Source organism: Maniola jurtina, chromosome 18, assembly GCF_905333055.1.
Source record: "Maniola jurtina chromosome 18, ilManJurt1.1, whole genome shotgun sequence".
Lineage (NCBI taxonomy): Eukaryota > Metazoa > Arthropoda > Insecta > Lepidoptera > Nymphalidae > Maniola > Maniola jurtina.
The window spans coordinates 11234470-11251726 of record NC_060046.1 but is presented as its reverse complement, the minus strand read 5'-3'; the positions used below and the strand labels follow the sequence as shown (position 1 = coordinate 11251726).

The following is a 17257-nucleotide window of genomic DNA, read 5'->3' as shown; positions in this document are numbered from 1 at the left end:
TTACCACCGGCGAGAAGTGTCTGGCAGTATTGAGTAGGTAATGTTTTTACATAGGTAGATACTAGATACCTACCTTTAGCAGCTGATACCTATATGACCGTGAGCACCAGCCAGCAGATATTATGCGTACTTAAAATTACCTACAAACTAATACTACTCTACTTATCCCACACATTTTGTTTCTCAAGGGCTATTAAAAATATTAAGACGTGTAAGGTTATCATACCTATTAAAATAATTAAAACGCAGTCATTTTAGTTTTCAAATACCTACATATTTAATATACAATTACAAAATATTATTACAAATTATGTTAATTAAGTATAGCTAAGTACTTTTTAACCTCTAAAGGGATTACAAATCACAGATTAAAATAATTTGTTAACTTCTATATCTAATATTATCCCTTCGTTGCCTCAAAATATCACAAATGGGTGAACAAAATGTCTTTTTTAAAAATGTCGTGAAATTGTGTTTTGTAGGTAACTTTTGTGTATTAGCTATCATCTTAATTAGTTATTTTTAAGCCCCGACCCAAAAAGAGGGGTGTTATAAGTTCGACGTGTATCTGTCTGTGGCAACGTAGGTTCTAAACGAATGGACCGATTTCAATTTAGTTTTTTTTGTTTGAAAGGTGGCTTGATCGAGAGTGTTCTTAGCTAGAATCAATTGGTATAAATCAGAATTTGAATAAATGATATAAATACTAATGATATTCAATACAACCCCCCCCCCCCCCCCCCCCCCCATTGGGCGAGCCAAACAGTTGTTCTCTATCATTATGCGTCCTTTTCATTTCTATACAGCTGTGCAGCAGGGAGAGCTCTATGTTAGCTCGATTCATTGAACAAGGTACAAAGTTATGTGGCACGGGCAATGGCACGGGACGCGAAATTTGAAACAATGCTGAAGAGTCACGGCCAGGCTTGTTGATCTCTAAACTGCGGTATTATGACGATCCACCAGCGAACTGTACTAGTGAAAAAGTATAAAACCGTAGATTAGGGCTTATATATTCCAAAACTAAAATCCGAGGCTCAGTCTTAAATTCTCAACTATCAGTGAAATCCCTAATCTCATAACCTTGTCTTGGTATCAATTCCCGTGCTTAGTTGAGGTTCCTCTGTATTCCTTTCTCTTTCATTCTCATTTGTCGTCTGTCCCCTTCTGTCTTGATCTTGAGCTTCCTTCAGGGAGTCTGGTAGCTTCTGGTTGTTTGTTTCTGGCAAGGTCATTACTAGGAATCCAGAAAGTGCAGACATTATGCCGAATAGTAAAGTTGGTAGAAACTCGTAGTATCGGGACTGAAAAAAATATAACTTGGTTAAAATATTGTATCAGTCAGCCACTTCATTACTGGCCATTTGGAGCAGACTTTTTAAATTTTACAATCCTAACATGTTCACTGAAAGTCCTTTTACAAGATTTATGATCTCAGAATGCTCATAGAGTAAATAAAGAATGAAAATAAAGAACCTGCACAAATTAGAAAACCGGCCAAGTGCGAGTCAGACTCGCGCACTGCGGGTTCCGTGCTCGGGTATTTTTTCCAACATTTTGCACGATAAATCAAAAAACTATTCTACATAAAAATAAATAAAAATCTGTTTTAGAATGAACAGGTAAAGCCCTTTCATATGATACCCCACATGGTATGATTATCTTACTTTGAAAATTGAAACACATTTTAATTTTTTTTTAATGATGTAACCATAAATTCACGGTTTTCAGATTTATTCCTTTACTTGTGCTATAATATCTACCTACCTGCCAAATTTCATGATTCTAGGTCAACGGGAAGTACCCTATAGGTTTTTTGACAGACACAACGGACGGACGGACGGACAGACAGACAGACAGACAGACAACAAAGTGATCCTATAAGGGTTCCGTTTTTCCTTTTGATTTTATTAATATAGTAATAATTTATCTTCGTCCTAGCAATTTAGTCATTACTTACATTGTAAGCGAGTAACGATGGTATTTGCTTTTGCGTCAAAAATCTTACCAATAATGGAGTTTGGGGGGCAACAGCCGAGCCTATTCTTCCAATAGTGGAACAAATCGCCAACAAAGAAGTTCTATAATTGGTCGGGAAAACCTCCGCCGCGAAAATATACAGTGAGTTGTACGCCAGAGTGATAAAGAATTTCCCGCCGAGATAAAAAGCTGTAGACCAGTTGCCTTCTGAAAAAAATAATTAACATGATGTTTAAATTGTTTTTGAAACTCTGAAAACCTCCTGAGGCATAGGATTTTTATTAAAACAAAACAAGAGTGAATAGGCATTTTCTAGGCAGGCATGATCCTTAGGATGAATCTTAGGATGCATCATCACCTACTATTTGGTGTGATTGCAGTCGAGCGCTAAGTTTATAGGTATAGTTAAAAAAAATGCATGAAAGATTAAAGTCAGGCCTTGGTTGCTACCCTAACTGTGTTTAAGCAATAATGTCTTCAGATGAAAGCCAGCTAACAGATGGGGTATGACATTTTAAACCAACTTGACTTTTTTGGTCTAGGTCTGGTTTTTTGGATATTAAGATAGCGATATCTGGTTATTAAGATAGAGTCTTAGACGTGGGGTTTAGAGTCTGATCCCGCGCACACACATCTAATTTTTCAGAGCTATTGCGTTTTAAGAAATTAAGAATCACTTGCTTTAACGGTGAAGGAAAACATCGTGAAGAAACTTGCATTCCTGAGAGTTCTCCATAACATTTTCAAAGGTGAAGTCTGCAACCCGCACTTGGTTAACGTGGTAGGTTATGGACAAACTCTTTTAATCCTGACAGGAGACTCGTCATTAGTTGTGAAGGCAATGAGTTGATGATGATAATGAATTAAATGAAGTTTAAACATAAAGTTACCTGGTACGAATCCGTAGTTAATAAGTATAATGCCAGTCAAAATATACGCAATAGCTATGACTCTTTTCCTTCCAAATCTATCCAAGCAGATCAACTTGCAAACGTTCGCTGGTGCTTCAATAACGATCACTACAATGTAGTTCAGATAACTGTTTCCGGATAGCTCAATAGCATTGATGGATAGACCGTAGTAGACCAAAGTAGATGTGGCCCAGAGGAATGAGCAAGTGAAGAGTCTCTTCCATATCATAGTAGACATAAGCAACTGTTTGAAAGTTGACCGGCTGGTTTCTATAACCTCAAATTTCCTCGCATCACGTTGTTTCATGGCATGTTTCTCAACTTGATCGTAATGTTCTTTGGGGACTTTCACCTTATTGAATTTCTCACATTTTGACAACACATTTAACCCCTCTTCATAACGTCCTTTGCTGAAGAACCAACGGAAGCTTTCGGTGAGTGACCATAAGTAGAAGAATACTAGTATGGCTGGGATGTAGATGACTAGGAGGAGGTATCGCCAGCTCTGCAGCCACCAGGACAGGAGGGTGACAGTGACTCCTCCAAGAATGAACATGGTGTTGAATAGTAGACTGACGAAGACTCTGCCTTTTGGTCCAACCAGCTCCAAAGCTGTAAATGAGATTAATAATTATATATTAATTGTAAACTGTGGAATCAATTCCCATCGGCAGAGGTTCCTACTAGATTACAACATGGGGTTATTCAAGAGGCGGACCAATTCCTGAAAAGCCGGCAACCCATCAGCGGTTCCTCTGGTGCTGCAAGTGTGCATGAGTGGCGGTAACCACTTAATATCATGAGACCCGCCGGCTTGCGCAGAATGATGAAGACGGAGAAAAGATGGACCTCACACATATCCCAGAACTCACATTGAAGTAGCCATCACCGTGGTGGATTGATTAAGCTTCGTAACCTTCTGTCTGTCTCCTATGAAAAAGTAATCTCTACTCTTTGCTTCTTTGCATATGGGACTCCAAACTTTCAGAATTCGTTCATCGTATTAAATCTTATGTTCAGAATATCAGCTTTTTAATTTATTAAGCCTTTTTAGGGGTCCGTACCCAAAGAGTGCCAGCGGGACTATGACCAAGCCTCCGCTGTCCGTCCGCCTGTCTGTCATGTGCTGTATCTCATGAAGCGTAATAGTTAGAGAGTTGAATTTTTTACAGAATGTGCATTTCTATTGCCGCTATACTATAGAAATACTCCATGACAATTTCAAAATGGCTACCATGAAAAAAGTGTTAAGTATTTCTTGTACAATGGAACTCTTCGTGTGCTAGTCCGACGGCACTTGACCAGATTTTTATGCTGAGTCATGAATGTCCGCTGCGTAGGACATGGGTTACAAACTTAAACAATGATCACCGGAAATTCAGCTTCAGCAAAAAGTATAATTAGTCACAAATAATTAATTAGCCGAAGCAGACTGTCAAAAATTAGGTAGGGTTATGGGCATGAAAATACTGTGGCGATGTGGTTTTTCTAATGGTTTTTCTAACTTCATAGAGCTGATATTATATCGTATCGTCTATTATATTGTCTTATATCGTACTATATACGTCATCTGGTGGTTCATATTATGACCCATCCATTTTTGAACATGGGCCTGTAGTCATGGGCCTTGCTGATTTGAACTGATTTATGATAGCTCCCTTTCATGATTCTAGGTCAATGGGAAGTACCTACCCTATAGGTTTTCTTGACAGATACGACAGACGGACCGGCAAACAGACAGGCAGACAACAAAGTGATCCTATAAGTATTCCGTTTTTCCTTTTTGAGGTTCGGAACCCTAAAAAATACTTTCCTTTACAATCATTGGACGGCAATGATGGTGAACTGGTTACAGAGTCCTAAGCTTAGCTCCAACATAAAATTAATATTGGTATAGGTAAATCCTCAAAAAAAAAAATTGGCGAATTCTGGATTAACACATGTTACATTCGTTCAATGTCACAGGTCAGGCGCCATCAAATCAGCTAATTAGATAAGGATTTAAATAAGAAACTGCTACATTAAAAACTCAGGATAGCTATTTATACCTCGACCCGCTTTTATTGAAACATAACGTAACAATAAAGACATTAATCAATTGATTACAAATTAGAATATTCCAGTAAGTAATTTAATTAGGTACCTACCTACTTATTAGTCGATTATATTTAAATTTTAATCAAAACAATTCAATGTAAGTTGTCATAATTAATATTCGACGTGCTTTAAGTTTAAGTACGACCTTATAAATCTAGATTCGCCTCGGCGCTACTCTAAATAGAGTGAACTAGGAATTAAGAGGGCTCTCTCCGTCACTCGTTTCATACAATCGTACTTCCAATTTCATTTGAATATTAAGCGACCAAAGTCCATGAAATTTTGCAGACATATTCTAGAAACTAATATCTGTGTCTGTGGTTTTCCAGATTTCTGTTAAAATATTCGGTTTCAAAGTTACGCGGTCTTAAAAATTTTCATACAAGCCCTTGTAATTTTAAAACTATATATTTTTAGAAAATTCTAAAACACCACAGACATAGATATTAGTTTCTAGAATATGTCTGCAAAATTTCATGGACTTTGGTTGCTTAATATTCAAATGAAATTGGAACTACGACTGTATGAAACGAGTGACGGAGAGAGCTCTGTTAACCTTAGGAGCTAAGTCCGTTTGTGAGAGTTTTTAACCACATTCAAAAATTGACAAAATGTCTTAAAACAAGCTTAAAACTTGAAGATTATTGACATTTGAAAAATCGACCCTTCGTTAAATGCGTCATGTAAATTTTATCATGAATATTTGACAGATGGACATTGTAAAATGCTTGTAAAATGTTAATTTTCTTAGATTAACTTTGGAAGAGAATTAATGAAATAATTACCTAATAGCACGAACTGCGCTGAATCTAAGTATGCAAAGTAGGTTGATCATAAATAATAATTAATTATAGATTATTGGATTAAACACGTGAAGTTAAGGCGTTTTTTCATTATTATGGGAATTATTACGGGACTCTATTAATATTAATATGGGAATAGATAAATCCATACTCATATTATAAAGAAAGTGTATCTGTCAGTCTGCCCCTTTTGAAATTCGCCTTTTTCGGAAAATGAAAGAGTTCCCAAGGGACTTTTAAAAGACCATGCATAAGTATGTAGTAATTGCAGTCATACCTATCTAGTGTTAAAATAACAACAAGGCGAATGAAGGACTAAGCTAATTTTCAATGTATTTGTTTGTATATTTATAGAAATAGTTTAGAAAGCAATTTTACTCAATGAACTACAATAGAATGACTAAGTATACCTACTTTAACTTTTTAAACCGCTTTTTGTTAAAATACTACAATCGTTCAAGTGGAAATGTTTAATCTAAAAGTGATAGATTTGTCAATTGCTTTTTATTACTCCTTTTTTTTCGATTTACAAATTTAGCTACATTGAAGGAAAAGTTATGATTGACGAGATTGAACCTATTTCTAGATGATTGAGATTTAAAAAATCGGTCAAGTGCGAGTCGGACTCACACACGAAGGGTTGTGTCCAATTGAACAAGAAATAACACTTTAATTTTTCTTAATTTTCATGCTGCTATTTTGAAAATGTTATTTGTCGTTGAAACAGCAATAGAAAAACATATTCTGTGACAACCCTATTACGGTTCATGAGATACAGCTCGGTGACGAACAGACGGACAGAGGGGGCCTTATTATAGTAAAAGGGTCCCATTGGCACCCTATTGGATAGAGAATCCTAAAAGCGTCTTTTCTTTTTTTGCCATTCTATTCATTCATGTAGGTAGGTATAACATAAAATGCAGTACCTGCATAATTATTTCTTTATCTAAGCTCGAAGGGCCGTACAGAATGTATAGGTTAGGTATTGAACAACAAAGTGCATTAAATAAATAATCATGATCAGACGGAAGGTATTTGTCCAATGTCATATTACTATTTATGTAAGTTTGCTGACGTAAACAACAACACACAGTTGACAAGTTTTTTGTCCTACAAAGCCTTCCTCCGGGTTCCTAATGAACTACTGATTTTTTTTTTTTTTTTTTTATTAAATAAAGAATATTAGCCATGTTAAATGACTAATATTCCCCTTTCCTCTCCAACTAAGCGTCAGGCTTGTGCTAGGAGTAGGTACGACGATAGTGCAACGGGCGGGGTTTGAACCGTCGACCTTTCGGTTTTCAGTACACTCCTTTGCCGGTTGAGCTATTGACGCTTCATTGTCGACGATTGTCAGCATTGATTCATAACTAAACGGATCCTAATGTTGATCGCATATTATGTACCTACGAACGCACTGCTAAATCCACACGTATTGAAGGCGTGGCATGGTTTTTTTTAATCCTCGAATTTTTAGTGATTTTTTAAAGGATTTATTCCTTTACTTGTGCTATAAGACCTACCTACCTGCCAAATTTCATTCTAGGTCAATAGGAAGTACCCTATAGGTTTTCTTGACAGACACGACGGACGAACGGACAGACAGACAACAAAGTGATCCTATAAGGGTTCCGTTTTTCCTTTAGAGGTACGGAACCCTAAAAATGCTTTACTTCTTCGTACTTGTGTCGGGAAAGGATCGTCTGTATATGCGATCATCATAAGGAAGCAAATAACTATTTACTAGTAGTTAATAGAACGTTAGTTCAGAATTAAGTTCCGGGCCGACTGGCCTTAACGTTTTATGTTAGAATGCTTAGGATATTATTTATATCTCAGGGCTGATTTTTCAATCTTCATATAACTTTTATCTGAGGAATAAATTTTAGGTTCTCACATTTTTGACGTGACAACGTCTTATAATTCGATAGAGCCGGCTGCACGCACGAAAAAACATGACTCATGCGGCGTTACCTCGCTCTGAGGCGTTCCATGTAAGGCTTGAAGTGCAAGCGAGAGCGCGGAACGAGCGACAAAGAAGCACAATCGGCCTTTGTTGTCACGTTCAACTATCGTCAGTAAACCGACTTTACAGACAAGCAATTTTTTCTATAGGAAATCTGTCAAAACGTCAAAATTCCTCAAGTAAAAGTTATTTGATGACTGAAAATATAGAAAAGGTATTTTTAGATAAATGATTATTTATAGTAGGTATCTATTTCGCTGACGCGCTTGAGTTATTTGGTAGGTACATGATAAAAAGTGTGACCAAGTGTGAAGTTGCAACTTTGTTATTGAAGCTGATCTTTGAAGGTAAGATAATGTTAATGACAAACGAACATATAAAATCCAAAGCTATAAATAGCTTCTCGTACTTTAACTCTTAAAAACCGGCCAAGTGCGAGTCAACCTCGCGTACTGAGGGTTCCGTACTCGGGTATTTTTTCCAACATTTTGCACGATAACTCAAAAACTGTTATACATAAAAATAAATAAAAATCTGTTCTAGAATGTACAGGAAAAGCCCTTTCGTATGATACCCCACTTGGCATAGCTATCTTACTTTGAAATTTGAAACACATTTTTTTTTAATGCTGTAACCACAAATTCGCGGTTTTCAGATTTATTCCTGTACTTGTGCCATAAGACCTACCTACCTGCCAAACATGATTCTAGATAAACGGGAAGCACCCTATAGGTTTCTTGACAGACACGACGGACGGATAGACAGACAGACAGATAGACAGACGACAGACAACAAAGTGATCCTATAAGGGTTCCGTTTTTCCTTTTGAGGTACGGAACCCTAAAAATATAACTTACCTAAAACGAAGCAGGCAGTGTAAACTCCTCCACCCAGTGCCGGCTCCAGAAATTCCAGCACGATGAACATTTCATAGTTCAACGAAAATGCTCGAATCACTCCGAAGACTCCGTTTGCTACACTCGCGAAGACCACAGCCAAGCGCCGACCGTATCTGTCAGAGATGAGGCCGGTCAAGGGTATGGAGACGAAGAAACCAGCATTGTGGACAGTTCCGACGAGGGATCTCTTCCAGTCTTGACAGCCGAGATTGAACTGGAAAAAAAATGGTTTATCCTCGTAGATAAGTACTTTGGGTTGTATTTTTCATTATTGAGAGTAATACAGGAAAATATCCCAGCGAATTTCTCGGGATAATAATGCAGTGGATTTCTAGAGATTGATACCTATTTGTTGGGTGGATGAACCTGTGCAGGTATTGAAAATTTTACTGTGTCGATCCACATATTGAAATGAAATGGAAAGCTGCTGTTAAAATAAGTCGTTCCACAGTTGTATGGAACCCTGAAGTAGGTACCTACGTTTGAAAAAACCTGAATTTCGGGTCTTCTTCAATCCTCCGTCACAAACTGTCGATATTTTCGACAAAAATACAATGCAAAATTAGCATGCAATGTGTTGAGTGTATGTGTGTGTGTTTTTATGTGTCTCTGAGTGTGTAAACGCAAATTTTCATGAGCGAGTTTTCTTTACGGAAAAACTTGGGCAACTTGAGGCTAAGTTCATTATTTATTATTAAGTATGACAGGTTGTCCTTATAATCTTTATTATAGAAACAAGATTTTTATTTAGATAAATGCAATGTGTTGTTCGTTTATTGTGATTGTAATCGTCATGTATTTATAATTGGTATATTAAAAGTAATGTTATGTACATAGGCACATATTTTTATAAGTCTTAGTTACCTACCTATTTCTGTGGTTAACGGTGATAATAACGCCAAATAGAACAGCTTATATTACGAATAGTTAAACGGGTAAATGTAATAGTATTTAGTAAAAAAGCAGAATGTTAAATAATCGCTAAACGCATTCCTAGAATGTATTTCATTTCACACAAACACGTGCAATATGAAACACATAGGTACTGAGTCGCTTCGACCACAATTCATAGTCATAACTAATCACTTTTTAATAACGTACGATGCCGCAGATTCGATAATATTATCCACAATCCAACCATTGAACTAAATCCATACTAATATTATAAATGCGAAAGTGTGTCTGTCTGTCTGTCTGCTACCTTTTCACGGCCCAACAGTTTAACCGATTCTGACGAAAGGTACAAGGTTAGCTTCTATCCCGGGGACGAACATAGGCCACTTTTTATCCCGGAAAATCAAACAGTTCCCACGGGATCTTTAAAACCTAAATCCACGCGGACGAAGTCGCGGGCCTCTAGTTACCTATAAATGAGCTTTTTAAGGCCATTCCAAACAAAAAATAGTGTTCTAAGAATCTTTCATGTCTGAACATCAAAGTTAGCACTATTATTATACTGCCTAAACACAATCCAATACCAATAATGTAATGTAATTTTAGTGATATAGTATTTTTCAAACCCGCAATGTATGGCGTGCAAAACACAAAGTTAATGCCCTGCCTACGATGCGTCCCCGTGCACTAATCTACACAACGTTTGTTGACCTCTAGTGTCAGTTAGATGTTTGATTTGCAATACATTGCGAACTTTTGGAAAATACAGGGGTTTTTAATTATATTTGTTGCGTTTTTTTTTTGTGGTATGATATTAACTTATCAGTAATTATTATCAGTGCTATCACCTGTCTTTGGTTTTGCTAGCTTTCTCTTACACCTTGCATAGGTAGCACTTAGGTCTAACTTATGGCCGTGCTTCTGATTTTGCTGTCATACAAAATCCACAGCAAACTTTTGTTTTCCCGGGATAGAAAGTTGCTAAGATCACTCCATCTATCCTTCCATGCTAAAGGTACGTTCGTACATAATAATTCAATGGCAAAAGGTAGTTATTTCCAAATCACAGACACTGTTGATCTTTGATATTTGTATGAGATTATGTACTCAAGCCATGTTGTTGCTAAGTAATCAATTTAGTACGTCCGTTCGAAATATGGTAATTCGTTGTAGACGTATGTTATGGTGCTTGATGTGGAATGCAATAGTTACATTGTATTGCATGTAGTATAGGACCCCGCTATACAACGACCTTCACCGAGCTGGTTTATGGATGAAACATATTTTATATTCAATTTAACATGTCAATAAATATATTGCATATGGGTTGCCGAAAAATTTTCAGTTCAGGATATGACTACCTAATTAAAAAAATTTTTTAAAGCATTTCACCGGTTTGGTTAATAGACAAATTTCATACCAATCGAAGGTATGAAGCCCATAGAAAACGCAAACGTTAGGTTATCATTTTCCCGTTACAACTCTCGGATAGGCAGGTTGTACCTATAAACGAGTAAATCAACGGGAAACTACGGAACCCTAAAAATGGAAGCAACCTAACATTTACATATTCTATGGGCTTCATACCTTCTATTGGTATGAATATATTTATTGACCCCATATGCAATATATTTATTGACATGTTAAATTGAATATAAACTATGTTTCATCCGTTAACCCAGCTCGGTGAAGGTCGTTGCATAGCGGGATCTTAGACCAATATGCTTATGAATAAGTAAATATCGTTATTGATATAATACCGTAGTGCATATAGGTACATAACAATATGATCATAATTATTGTGTTACTATGGCAAGCAGATTTGTAATAATAGATGGTAAGCTGGACTTCGTCTGTGTCGGTGTTAGCTGGCGGGCGTGCTCTACCTTTTTGGAGTGTTTTTTTTTGTTAAAACGTCAGTTTTAACAAAAAAAAGCGCTCTAAGGGGGTGCCGTGCGTATGTCGGCGAGCGCCGGCACAGACGGGGTCCATACTTGTATAGTTAAACTAACTTCTTGTTACAAATAACTACAAACTTGACATTGGCTAATCTTTGTAAAGCCAGACGAGAGAGAAAAAAAAGATGGTAAGCTAGTATTCTAGCTAAAATTCTTGTGGAAAATCTTTGATTTCCGGGATAAAAAGCATCCTATATTCAAGCATCCTATTCTCTATTATCAAATGGCAAAATCGATTAGCTGACTGGGGCTATAAAAATCCTACGGGAATTTTTCAGGAAAAAAGTAGCCTTGGTACTTAGGTTAGGTATGCCCTTACCCGGGATGCAAGTATCAAAGTCAATATCGGTTGAATGGATAGGCTACTGGCAAACCAGGGGAAAAAGTTAGAAGTAATAATATAATTACTATACGAAATGTACTTGGCCAGTTTTTATGATGCAAAACGAAACAAATTAGTTCAAGAGCATAATAATATCGTAACGCTAGTTTAACCACAATAATGACGTGAATACAGTAATTTCGAGCATTAATTCTGCATTTTGATGTGACAACGATCAACGCATTAAACATTAATAAAAATTGTAATAGGTTTTCTGTTCTGCGAAATGCATTGTTCTATGCAAATATAATGAATGAATGAATGAATGAATATACTTTTATTGTACACCACAAAATTAGTACAGAAAAACACATAAAAAGCTCAACAAAATATAGGTACAATTTGGCGGCCTTATCGCTACCTAGCGATCTCTTCCAGGCAACCAAAATGGTCCAAAGGATATAGCTATAGATATTAGAGGTAGGTGGTGCAAGTATACATTTATATATAATATTAGGATAAATAAATACATAAAAACATGTTAAAATTTAAATAATGTAATAATAATTTAAAGTTCCGGCGAAGTCATATGTTCAAAGTATATATGAATGGTATAATGATCAAAGTAAGTAATTCTCATTCCCAAGATTAGTTTTTTTTTTGACGCTGGGGAATGCATTTACGCATTCCCCCCCCCCCCCCCCCCCGGAAGCTAGCCAGCCAGCCAGCCAGCTGAGGGAGGGTAAGTGGGACTCGCCGGCCGAGAGGCGACCGGAATACCCACTAAACCCCAGCGGCGCTACTGCGCGTCGCCTGGCGACTGGGTCACGGGAACGCCGAAGCAAACAACCGCGACCCAGCCAGCGACGTCTGCCGAGGCAGACCCTCCACCGGGGACCTGCTCGGTCCCCACCACCGCACCTCCGGGACGCACCAACGAAGTGCGTCCCCCGACCCTGGGACGTACACGTCGCCCGTGTCCCATCCTACGCTTCGTCCACTGTGCCCTCTGCTAGTCAGAGGGACACGCGGAGAAACCTCCCTCCCTGCCAGGTCATTAGCCATAGCCAACAATATCTCCGAAGAGAAATTATTAGCCATGTTACCGGGGCGCACCGGCCCGAACACTGCTCTTCTCCTCGGACGCATCCGAAAGGGACCAGCAGCATCCAGGCACACTGGGACGTTACCTGGCTGTTGGAAGAATATAAGGCCAATGGTCTCCTGGTCGCCAAAGACGCAAATGGTTGAACGTTAAAGGGGATGGACAGGGCTTAATTGGCTACCAAGAACAATAAAGTTACAAATTACAAGTGTAAATTAAAAAATTATAACACCCTCGACCAGTGAAGGTTACAGTAACTAGAAAAGAGCTGATAACTTTCAAACGGCTGAACCGATTTTCTTGGATTATAGCTAAGAACACACTCGATCAAGCCACCTTTCAAACAAAAAAAAACTAAATTAAAATCGGTTCATTAGTTTAGGAGCTACGATGCCACAGACAGATACACACACGTCAAACTTATAACATCCCTCTTTTTGGGTCGGGGGTTAAAAAGCGGCGGCTTTAGATAGAGAAGCTTTTCGTATGGTGATCAACAAACTTCGTTTCGAAGAAGACACACGATGATACTTGACACAAGTTATTTATTTATATTTACACTTACTATTTACTTATTTACTACTTTTCTTTTATTTATTTGGCCTAAACACCCATTTCCATATTTCTAACTTAATTTCCCAAGTTCATAACAGACGACTTCGATACAAACTTTCATCCTATATAACCTCACGGAATCATTTTGAAAAACCTTTCTCAGGTCTCATCTACTACGTTATAGAAAGTCCTGTGCAAAATTTCATGTTTCTAAATCTGGACTTGGCGGCTTAGGCTGAGTTTTGTCGTATAGTCTAGTGTTTTCCTGGCCGCAGAGGACATGGGAAGAGTACCTAGGTTACCAAAAAACTAACATTTATTGAGAAAACTTGGATGGCCGAATATAATACAGCACTTATTAATTATTATCATCACTATAGGTACCAACTTAAAAATCTAACAATTCTAACCATCAAAAGGTGTAATTACCTGCTTTGAATAAATGATTTTGAATTTTGAGTTTGAGTACTGCCCATGGGAAATCCCATTGAGCACACGGCTAGTAAAATCCATAGAATTACAAATCGATTTGTCAACCTCTGAACTTGAGAAATAAATCAATGTCGAGATTAATCACAAACTTAATTAGGTATAGCGTTTTATGTTATTGTATACCTAAGTATTTAAATTATGCTTCTGAAATCTACCTACTGTTCAATAGCCTATGGGCTATAACAGTAGGGGACTTCTTGAAGTGTATATTTCTTACTAGCTTCTTCGACTTCGTTCGCGGGCATCAGCTAGTAAGAAATATACACTTCAAGAAGCATGCATGCATGCATTTCAACAGGCATACACAACTCCATGTGCACCTCTAATACAATGTGGAGGTGGAAAGAATGTTCATCAGTATACCAGCGCTTGCTTCGGCCTGAGCATGGAGTATGGTAAGAAGCGGAGAACGTACCTCTTTGACAATAGAATGCTCTTCAAAGTAGATATAGGAGTCGCACTTGATCTCCGTGGAGGTGTCGAAGAAGTGTGGCGCACAAGTCTCGTTGTACCCATAGTCGGTATTGGTGAAGTTCACAAAGGGTGCGTACCGGAGACACTTGGCAGGCGTGCCATCTTCCTGTAACGGTGCCGTGAAGTTCGCGTCTTGGTTTTCGCATTCTGGTATTGCGCATCTGTGAATGAAAAGCAAAGTGAAATGAGCGATAAACGTCTAGGAAAGTGATCATCATCATCATCGGGCCATCACCGGTTTACTGTTAGTACGGGTCTCCTGTCAGCATGGGAAGGGTTTCGATAATAAGCCTCGATAGCTCAGCGGTTGAGGAGCGGCCTGAATTCCGAAAAGGTCGGCGGTTCAACCCCCACCCGTTGCACTATTGTCGTACCCACTCCTGGCACGACTTTACGCTTAATTGGAGGGGAAAAGGGGAGTATTACTCATGATTAGCATCGCTAATATTCTTTTTTTTGAAAGTAGTTCACCACGCAATCCAACTGCAGATTGGCAGACTTCACTCAGCTTTGAAAAAGTATTATAGAGAACTGTAGGTATACAGGTTTCCTCACGATCTTTTTAATCCCCGACCCAAAAAAAGGGGTGTTATAAGTTTGACGTGTGTATCTGTGTATCTGTCTGTGGCATCGTAGCGTCTAAACGAATGAACCGATTTTAATTTAGTTTTTTTGTTTGAAAGGTGGCTTGATCGAGAGTGTTCTTAGAAGAAAATCGGTTCAGCCGTTTGAAAGTTATCAGCTTTTTTCTAGTTACTGTAACCTTCACTTGTCGGGGGTGTTATAAATTTTTAATTTACACTTGTTGATTAAAAATCCCCAGTTGTGGATATTTAAGTTGGGGATGCGAGAGTATTTCTACAGTGCGAGCATACGAGATACTTAGTTTTATATATTGTGCCAGCTTCGTACCCCGGTATATATCTGTCTACGTAGTCTATGTCGCTACGAGCATGCGTGTCTCGTACTCTCGATTCTCGTCACATACATAATAATGAATGTGTATATTATGTGTTCATAATATATTATGTGTACGAATTAGTGTTCACTTCTTAAAATACGAATGTATGAGCCTTGCTTATCTGAACATTTAATCATATCTTTGGGTAAATAATAAAAGATGAAGTATAGATTGAACGAAAATCGGTCATTCAAAATCAATAGAAAGTACCTAACTATTTAATTATTATCAGTTATCACCTATTACACACTTTATCGTAATAAATAAAGATTTCACTTTAAACACATTCTCACGTTTTTATCATAGGAAAAGTAATTTCTATAAAAAAATGATTTCTTCACTGACCAGTTTATTCTAACTAATAATACTGTAATACATAGAAAATGTACGTGATTTTCTTTTATTGATAAGCGAAATGCAACCGAAGCAAAACTATAATTTAATTCTATTGAATTGTAATTCTATTGAACAAATGGTTTTTTTTTAATAAATTGTTTTTTTTTGTACTTAGCTTAATATATACCTGATATAAAAATTTAAGGTGAGTACGCACTAGGGGTGGCAAATGACATTGTATCGATAAATATAATTATTTTCGATATATCGGCAACGCTACTGTGCTCGCCCGTGGTTTCAAAAAATCTTATTTACTTTAAGTTTTAAGTTTAACCACTCAAACCGAGGTAGTGGTGTACTTGAAATAAAATATGATTTTGTTTTGAATATCTTTATTCCTTATCAAATTTAAAGAAAACAATTGATGTAAGTAAAATTTGTATATAAATAGGTGGTCCATTCCATTCCTATTCGAAGCCTCAAAAGCTTAATGATGTAAGAACAGATTAAAATTCTCGGTTCGTAGCTATGTACGTTGGAATTAAATCATGAATTAAACGTGAGTAAAATATTCATCTTCGATATCAAGCATGAAGCTAACTTTATAGATATTTTTAACTTTATAGGCTTCCGCTCGACTGCAATCACATCTAATAGAAGCGATGATTAATTAGATAGAGCGCGTCTGCCGAGATATATAATTTACTCTTCTTTTGAAGGCACTCTCACTCTCTCTCTTTCTCTCTCTCTACTGTATTCCTTATTGCTGAGAGTTGTGACCCCTCGGATGGGTCTCCAAATTCTTCCAAGTGGCACATAGCAGGTAGCTACATAATACAAATTACAACGACATATTTCAAACAAAATTTCGACTTTTTGATTTTTTAAGTTATTATCAGATATTAGTGATGATAACTGGGACTGACGGCTTAAAGTGCTCTCTAAAGCCCAAATTCGGACTTCCAGAATCGGTCACCCATCCAGTTACCAGCTTGACTCAATGTTGCTTAACAATCGCAATCGATTGATATGCGTTATCACAACAGCTAGACCATACGTTTCTCAGTCGCTTTGAAGGTAAGATGAGTATTAAACCGCCTAACTAACAGATTTCAGTCCGTTACTTTAATATTAATTTACCCTTTTTTTACAAAAAACCATCGTACCTGTATCTAAGATCCATAGCCTCGAAGTTATACACAGATGAGTACATTCCCGCAAGTAACACCGGAAACAAGATTAGCAAATAATTCAAAACATTGAACTTTCCGAACGGTCCTAGAATTTGTAAAATATCGTCCACTGTCACCTCATTATTTTCTTTATTTTTTTCTGGATCCATTTTGATTTTTTGTTAAAATTAATATCGATATTTTTAATTGACTCCAACTTTAGCACATCACTATTTTTTTAAATATTATATTTTTAAAATTTTAGTTCGAAATTCGAATCTTGGATTTGAAATAAGAACGCGACGTGATTGGCTCGCCCGCCAAGGGTACAG

The 17257-nt window shown here is 37.3% G+C and overlaps 1 protein-coding gene across 1 annotated transcript; it reads right to left on the bottom strand.

Annotated features, from left to right (window-relative positions):
* Positions 1-747: 747 nt before the first annotated feature.
* Positions 748-17257, bottom strand: LOC123874378 (organic cation transporter protein-like). The gene is made up of 6 exons (XM_045919679.1): positions 16920-17257; positions 14398-14617; positions 8615-8870; positions 2871-3503; positions 2009-2187; positions 748-1304 (listed from the first exon to the last, which is right to left on the bottom strand). The coding sequence occupies exons 1-6, from the start codon at positions 17093-17095 to the stop codon at positions 1077-1079; spliced, it is 1692 nt and encodes a 563-aa protein (XP_045775635.1). The 5' UTR covers positions 17096-17257; the 3' UTR covers positions 748-1076.

Coding starts and splice junctions, on each gene's coding strand:
- LOC123874378 (XM_045919679.1), bottom strand. CDS start 17,095: ATGGATCCAGAAAAAAATAAAGAAAATAATGAGGTGACAGTGGACGAT. Junction 2,188..2,870: donor TAACTACGGATTCGTACCAG/GTAACTTTATGT, acceptor TATTTTTTTCAG/AAGGCAACTGGTCTACAGCT. Junction 1,305..2,008: donor CCCCCCAAACTCCATTATTG/GTAAGATTTTTG, acceptor TATTTTTTTCAG/TCCCGATACTACGAGTTTCT.